The sequence below is a fragment of the Lactuca serriola genome, chromosome 8 (genome assembly GCF_051521515.1).
Source record: "Lactuca serriola cultivar US96UC23 chromosome 8, Lser_US96UC23_V15, whole genome shotgun sequence".
NCBI classification, from domain to species: Eukaryota; Viridiplantae; Streptophyta; class Magnoliopsida; order Asterales; family Asteraceae; genus Lactuca; species Lactuca serriola.
In genome coordinates, this window is record NC_136415.1 from 5,312,218 (window position 1) to 5,320,127 (window position 7,910).

The 7,910-nt window shown below is 32.6% G+C and overlaps 1 protein-coding gene across 2 annotated transcripts; it reads right to left on the bottom strand.

The window, feature by feature from the left end:
* Positions 1-798: 798 nt before the first annotated feature.
* LOC145066109 (putative lysine-specific demethylase JMJ16) lies at positions 799-5,751 on the bottom strand. 2 transcript variants are annotated; one of them, XM_079013289.1, is made up of 8 exons: positions 5,583-5,751; positions 4,575-4,883; positions 4,413-4,484; positions 3,868-3,945; positions 1,794-3,795; positions 1,613-1,716; positions 1,332-1,529; positions 799-1,234 (listed from the first exon to the last, which is right to left on the bottom strand). In XM_079013289.1, the coding sequence occupies exons 2-8, from the start codon at positions 4,824-4,826 to the stop codon at positions 968-970; spliced, it is 2,973 nt and encodes a 990-aa protein (XP_078869415.1). In that variant the 5' UTR covers positions 4,827-4,883; positions 5,583-5,751; the 3' UTR covers positions 799-967. The 2 variants fall into 2 exon arrangements, with proteins under 2 accessions (XP_078869415.1, XP_078869414.1); XM_079013288.1 differs by having other exon boundaries at positions 5,561-5,751.
* Positions 5,752-7,910: the final 2,159 nt, after the last annotated feature.

The following is a 7,910-nucleotide window of genomic DNA, read 5'->3' on the forward strand; positions in this document are numbered from 1 at the left end:
AAAAACGTTCGACGATACAAACATTATATTTTTGACAATTTTATAAATAAAAATTTATTATAATAATAGTCATTGAAGTTGTTTATATAAATATGACAAAAAAAATCATAATATATTCTTATATTTTTTTGCCAAGTTTTGTAAAACATTATTTCATACAATATCGTCAATTTCTCGAGAAAATATTTATGGTACGTTTTTAATGGATTTAATTGAAAAAATCAAAGTTTATTTGCATCCATTTATGTATCAAATTTTTTGATCACTAATTATAATGTTTACTTATAACTTTGCAACCAAAATTGTTGGTTTTTATCAAATATATACGTTAATTTATATCATTTTTATTTTTATTTTTTATGCAATAATACATAAAAGTTGATCTAGATTCGTTGATTATTTATAACAAAGTCATAAAAATATTAAAAAATCACTTTGAAGTTTTAAAAAATCAGTTTATTTAGATTTCAGTTTATTTTAATAGCCTGCAGATGTTAAAAAAACAAACAGTCTTCTTTTTTCAGACTGCAGACGTTTGGTCCATCTCTTCTATTGAAGAGGTCTACAGATGTGGTCCGCAGACTGCAGACATTTTGCCTCAGAAAAAACAAACAGCACCTTATTCTACTGCAGAGGTCTACAGATGTGTTCCGCAAACTACGGACATTTTGCCCAAAGAAAAATAAACACCATAAACGAATTGCGCATAACATTCGGTGTTTGTTAGTTTTTGATGTTATAAAACATTAAAATGTACGTTGTAATAGTTGGTTTACCATATATGATGCTAACTACAAGTTGAAGAAAAACTCCTACACACTTATTCTCATAGCAAACCTCAAATCCATATCATTTTTGTAAACGCATGTCAATTGAAGGCCTATATGATGAAATCATTTACAAAAGTTAGAAAAAATGAATCCCAATGTAAGAGTAAGACTAAAATGTTTATATGTAATCAAGTGAGTCATGTTTTGCGCTTTTGTATCTCTTCACTAACAAGTGTTTGGAGCTGGGTCCAGTCAGCAGTTGAATTACCTTTAACCAAAACACTAACTAACATATTTAACTCCTCTAAACTCCCCTTCTCAAACAAACTAACCATTAAAGAAGCATCATCTCCTCCTGTATTTGTATTTGTATTTGTATTTAAATCCCCATTATCATCAGAGTGGAAAGGCCGTGATTCCCAGTACTCTCTACTCACCCGATTCCTATCCATTGACTGAAAACGCTGCCAATTTGTAACAACTTTTTAAACATGTGTATTTTCTTTTCTATTATTATACTTTTTACTACATTAAAATTAGGATCTCCAGTTTGGTTTTTACCTGTAAGATAGAGGGAGATAAAAACCCAAACATTTCCATGCCATCCAGGCTTCCAGGAGGCTGTAAAGGAGGAAGCTTTGACCTTCCAAGCTTATGTTGCTTTGAGATTTCATTATTTACTCTCTCTCGAACCATGTCCCAACATCTTACAGCTGATAAATGAATAAACACTTCATTCTCACAATCCTCCAACGAAACCTCCAAAAAAAAAAAAAAAAACGTTATATAAAATCGTATAGATAGTAAAATGTAATCAGACTGATAGATGATTTTAAAACTACCATAAATAGAGGTCTGTCATGTCCTCCATCCTGGATCTCTGAAATGTAGTAACACATATCTGTTGGATCTAAAATGCTTATGTACTTAACCCGACTCCTGAAACCTGTATGAAAACCACGTAATATTTATGTAAGTTTTTTTTTTTTTTAAAATTCTGAGTTCATGTTAAATATATTATACCTTTAGGGTAAATAGCACGAGCGTCACACCATGAATGTCCAGATTGCACTACACCAAAATCCAAGGGCTCGGGATTACAGTTTATTCTTCTAACAACTTTTGCCATGCGAGGACCTTTTTGGCGATAATATCTATCCAAACTATTTTGACCACAAACACCAGTCTCTTTTATATTTGACACATCTTCAGATTTCACAGGATTTGGAATGTTAACAGTTTCCGGATGGGACCCACGTGTTGATTCCATGTCAGCAAGTGGTGGGGACTCACCCTCACCCTCATCCTCATCATCACTAACAAGTATGACAGTATCAGTCGCCATACATGAAGGCTTTGAAGGTTTCTCGGGAGTTATATTTGTGTATGTAGAATTACCATTATGCCCTGGGGGGATTTGTGAAGAGTCATCATCATCTTTAGCTACTACATAGGAAGATAGAGAAAGTCCGAGATCAAGTTTTGCCCATCGATATATAGAACTCAATTTCCCTTCCAAAGCTTCAACCAATATACTTAAATCATTGATATCATGACGAAAAAGGAAGAATTTTGAAGCTGAAGAACATGAACAAAACTGTTTCGCATGGTTTAAGCAAGAATATTTCACAGGCGAACAACGGTGACAGCCTGCAGCTGAGAGATGTAGGTCAAAAAAGCACACACTGCATTCCCTCTCACTTTTATCATCAAAACTCTCCTCCATTTTCAACACCTGTGAACCCTTGCAGTGAAATTCCCTCCTTACCCTCTCCATCTCTACACGTGCCTTAAGCGCTTTCGATAAAACCCCATCTTTTCCACAAACATCTTTCCATTTTAAATTGCTCGGTGTGTTTCTTCTGAGTAGATTAAGCTCCCAATGAGCTTTCACAGCATCTCTTGAAGCTCCAAGCAGCAATTTATCATGAGAAATTGAAGTCTTGCGGGCATGTTCACGATACAGTTCAATCGCGTTTTGACCATGCGGTAACCAGTCAACGGGGGCCACATTGACCGCTTCCGCACAATTAAACCCGCAATTAAAACCCGAATGATACGCCCGGGGAAAAGTCAAAATAAACTCTCCGGGATTTTGAACACATCGAAAAACCGGGACCCCTTCTGATTTTAGTATGGATGGGGAAAGCTGTGTCACCAGTTTATGAAGCAAGTCTGGTTGTTCAGCAAAAAGATCGGGTAAATTCTTTCTCATAGCTGCTTCAAGTTTAATCGCGTCTTTTCCAGGCACTCCATACCATAATTTTGAAGCCCCAAAATGCATGTAATTCATTGAATATAAATGATGATCTTCAACATGCCAACAAAATGATGAAAAGCACATTCCGATATACAACCAAGGGACCAAAACACCCGATATATCACTGCTTTCGTATGAGAGAACGGACCCCGGTAACCTCGGAAGGTTGTTCAAGTTCCAACCAGATCTAACAAACTTCTCGTGGGGCCCACCTGGGATTTGAATTTGAATTTGAATTTGATTAGATTCTTTTGGAAACCCGCTACCAAACGTGCCAGTTTCCAAATCAGCACCATAAAGCACCTCAACTTGTTCAGAAGGCTTTTCTACCATACGCCAATATTCACCCTCGATTGTTTCAACCGAAGGTTCAGAATTGTTATTTTTCATGAAATACTGGTTTTTGAAATCGTCTGCATACTTTTCAAATTCCTTAAGGGTGAATTGTGGACCCGGTTCAAAACCAAAACCAAAACCAGCTTCGGGTTCAACAGGGGATGAGTTATTATCTGACACTGCTTTCGAGCATTTTCTTTGTTTTCTTTTTTTGTGGTAATTTGGTGTGAATATTTTTTTTAAAGAATCTCGATTTTGAAGCTTGTCGATTCTCTGGATACGTGTAGAAAATTTTGAAGATTCCCACACGGTTTTTTCCTTGAGAGGGCATGGAGGTTTCCAGGAAGGAGGTGGCACTATACGACATATACCATATGGTTCAGCTTTTTCACGTATGCTAGCAATGTACTTTAGTGTATCTTCAAATTCCTAGAAATTTATGATATCAATTTAGAGAGAGAGAGAGAAAGAAAAAGAGAGAGAAAGAGAAAGAAAAAAGACCTCTTCACTCGGGTGAAAAACAGGAGCATCAAGAAGATCAGGCATGCGAGCTTCACCAGGATGCCATCTTGCAATGACCTGGATATACAAGTTCTTTAGCTTAAATAGCAATGTACTTCCATTGATTTGTTTATTATACCATTCTACTTTCATTTTTCTAATTACAGCATTGTACTTTGAAAAACCTACCCAATTATAAGCAAATTGCTTAACAGTGTAGATTCTTCAAAGTATAATGTCCTAATAAGAAAAAAAATGAAAGCACAATGTTATGTTTAGGTAGATTTTTCAAAGTACAATACCTTGATAATGAAAAAATTGGAAGTAGAATGTTTTCAAAGTATAAGGTTCTAATTAGAAAATTTTGAACACAATGTCATAATTAAGTAGATTATCAGAGTACAATGCCTTGAGAAGAAATTTTCTGAAAGTACAATACTGTAATGGAAAGAAATGAATGTAGGATGCTATAATACACAAATAAATGAAAGTGCATTTAGCCCTGAGATAACAATTTAAGGTGCAAGTAGATTAATAATAATAACCTTTTGGCAGTTACTACAGTCTTCACATCCACGGACAACCCCTTTAGGAAGCTGAGCACCCGAAGTTTGATTCTGCATGATAATATATTATTTCATTAAGTTGGAATATGAATTGATAATGTAAAATATAACAAAAAAAAAAGGAAAATCAATCTAAATGACCTGCTTAGAATCAGACTCGTCTTCAGAAGTGGTATCAGTTCTGCCATGGTTTATCCATGGTCTACGCTTAATAGACCTTCTTACATCTTCATCATCAATGTAGTTAACCCCTGGTTCATCCTTTGTTGTCTGTGAACTATTGTCCACTCTTTTTAGGGAAAAAGCTGTAAGTGACTCAAAACCTGGTGGAATAGATGGAATTTCCATGTTCTCTTCTTTAACATGATGCCTGATGAGTTCTGTCCCCATCATGAATTTGCTTGCTCTTGGACTCTTATTTGAGCTTGATTGATATTTAAAACATGTTATCTGCAGCAGCATTATCAATAATAAGAAACACAACATGTGGTTTTATGCAGTTAAGCATTTATAATTATCACCAACAGGTAAGCATGTTCTATCAGCCAACTTATGAAGCTATTTGAAACCTGAAAGCAGTCTTCAAAACTCAATAATATAGGATCAATATAACTGAGAGAAATATGTGAATTATGAACAACTAAAACTCTAGCGCACTTGCATGTTCATAATCTCAAAAGTTTCTGCATCTACCCTGAAGATAGCTTTTAAACCCTAACGACAGAATGAGCAAAAAACAAGTAGATTTGATATTCACAAACAACTAATCAGTTCAAAAACATATTAAACTGAGATCAACAGCAGATCCCACATAACTAACTTGACCTAACACATAGGCCCAAAAGGCAGCCGGCAAGCATCAATCGATCAAATTAGGGTTACAAAACTATATAACGGATTTGCAATTAACATAATATACACTTGAACATGTCTAAATCCCTAGGTTTGCTAGAAAAAAAAATGTGCATCAGGAAATAACCAGATAAGGTTTACATCCGAGAAATCCCTAGATTGGAACAAAATTCAGGAGCATCTGTGTTAATAATTGCGCTCAAAATAGAGAAGAACCCAATCATATCAGCATATAATCGTTGCTTATATTGGAAAATAGGATTTTATTTTCATACCTACAGAAGAGTTGATTATAACCTAGTGAATGTTTCGTTTCGTATGATAGGGCAAAATCAAAGTATCCAAATGGGAAATTGAGCAGGGTTTGCTTTGGATCTTAGTATCCGGGGCAGAAGTAAACGGAAAATCCGTCCACCAAGATAACTCCAGGCCTGGAGCATAAAAGCCTTTATGATGGATGCTTAGAAACCTTTTAATTTTTTCACACCATTTTTGTATATATATAAATATAATTGGTAACTTTGTAGAAACCTTAGTGACAACAATGCAGCTAAAAAATATCTAATTAATTTTTCTTTTTTTTTTCATCTAGGTCAATTAGTGTTAATACAACATCAAGAATGCTTAATGAATGTGATGAACGAGATTCTTGTGCTTACACATAAAGAAATTCAAAGATGGATTGAAAAGTATGGGACAAAATGTTGTGTATGATGTTTGGATATATAAATGTGGAACAAAAGCAAGAAAGAAGATCAAAAATCACCATTTTTTTCATGTGTAAATGATTTCATAGTTTAGTTTCACTTTACATTTTTTACAAAAGAGAAGATACTAGCACATGAGATTTGGTAAATTTGTGTATTTGGGTCGGACACGTTTACACGACATGAAATATAATACGTTTTTAACCGTGTTACATGTAAATAAGTATTTATATTTTAGAAGTAGCATGTTGTTGTTGTTGTTGTTGTTGTTGTTGTTGTAGTGATGGATCAAAGATTTAGATAGGTTGGAGGCACAAAAAGGTATTCAAAAAAATTAGGTCGGACCAAACAGTTCATGACATATTAAACACTAATTAAAAAAAGTCACATCATGTGCTATATAATAAGTCAGTTTACAAGTATGGTCACATACCTTCTTTTCCATCGGTGTAAACAATGGAAAGGAAGAGGGATGGACCTAAGGTCGTGCCAATGGACGATGGTTTGGGGCCTTCAAATTTTTAGGTCCCCATTTTTATATATGTTAGTAATAAAAAAAATAAATAAGTAATAATAAAAAACTATAATATATTGTTTATAGAGCGGAAAAATGAATTAAATTGGAGTTAAAACAAAATCAACAAAATAGACTAAGAGACGTGCGATTCTTCTAGAACAATCTCCACGTTGAGTCTCTCTTAACCATTGATCGAAGGATCTTATTAATCAATTCCATTTTTTAACGATAACAAATAAATCGATCATAATTTTTACACGCAAACTTCTGACATTTAAATTTTAGTTTTCTGATATCTAATTTCTAATAATATGCAGATGGGTAGGAAGTGGATGGTGAGCCTTAATATCAATATAAACAAAAAATAATAATAATAATAATAAGAGATACTAGAAAAGATACAAAAATCTCTTTATTTGAGTTGATGACAATTACCAAATAAAAACCAAAGTTATGGATGATTATTTAAAAATAATAATAAAAATAAATAAATAAATAAATAAAAACTTGTAGTTCTAAGTAAATTATAGGGAACATATTTGTAATTACTATATTATTTATTTGTTTCGTTTAAGATCGTGCTAATACTGTACTTCAAACAAAAAATGGGGCTATATTATTTTTTTTATATAACCCACTAGTGAGCTTTAATATCAATATAAATAAACAATAAAAAGGAGAGATACTAGAAAAGGATACAAATATCTCTTTATTTGAGTTGATGACGATTACCAAATAAAAACCACAAAGATATTGATGATCATTTAAAACTAGGTGCGAGACTCGTGTAATACATGGGTTTTTTAAAAAAATATATATATTTTGTTAAGCATTATATGTTTTTTAGTAATAATTTTACGTAAAGACAAAAATATATAAAGAATAAATTACTACTTCGAAATATAAAGAAATAAAATAAATATGTACGTATTTATAAAATGATGATGACAATAATGTTGTAAACATTAAACATTAATTAAATAAAATTTGCTAAATATATAAAAACAAAATGATGAATAAGTAGGTAAGATAATTTATAATAATAAAAACAATTATTGAAATATTGAGACTTATTTTTATGAATTACAAATTTCAAAAGACTTCTTTGAATACCACATTAGATGTCGTATTGGTAAGTTTATCATCTTTATCTTAAATTAATATTTTTAATCTATCTTTACTCTTCATTCTCAACAATGCAACATATAACTGCCTATGAGAGAATATTAGTTGTCTAAAAAACAACCCCACATTCGATAGCGACTGCTTCCATTAGGAATAACGGTATAATTTGTCTAAAATCTCCTCCAAAAACAATTGTTTTTCCTAGAAATAAAAGAAAAAATATAATAATAAGTTATATTACACATACAAATAATTATAACTTAACATGTATAATTT

Coding starts and splice junctions, on each gene's coding strand:
- LOC145066109 (XM_079013289.1), bottom strand. CDS start 4,826: ATGATGGGGACAGAACTCATCAGGCATCATGTTAAAGAAGAGAACATG. Junction 4,485..4,574: donor ACGAGTCTGATTCTAAGCAG/GTCATTTAGATT, acceptor ATTATCATGCAG/AATCAAACTTCGGGTGCTCA. Junction 1,530..1,612: donor ATGACAGACCTCTATTTATG/GTAGTTTTAAAA, acceptor TTTTTTTTGGAG/GTTTCGTTGGAGGATTGTGA.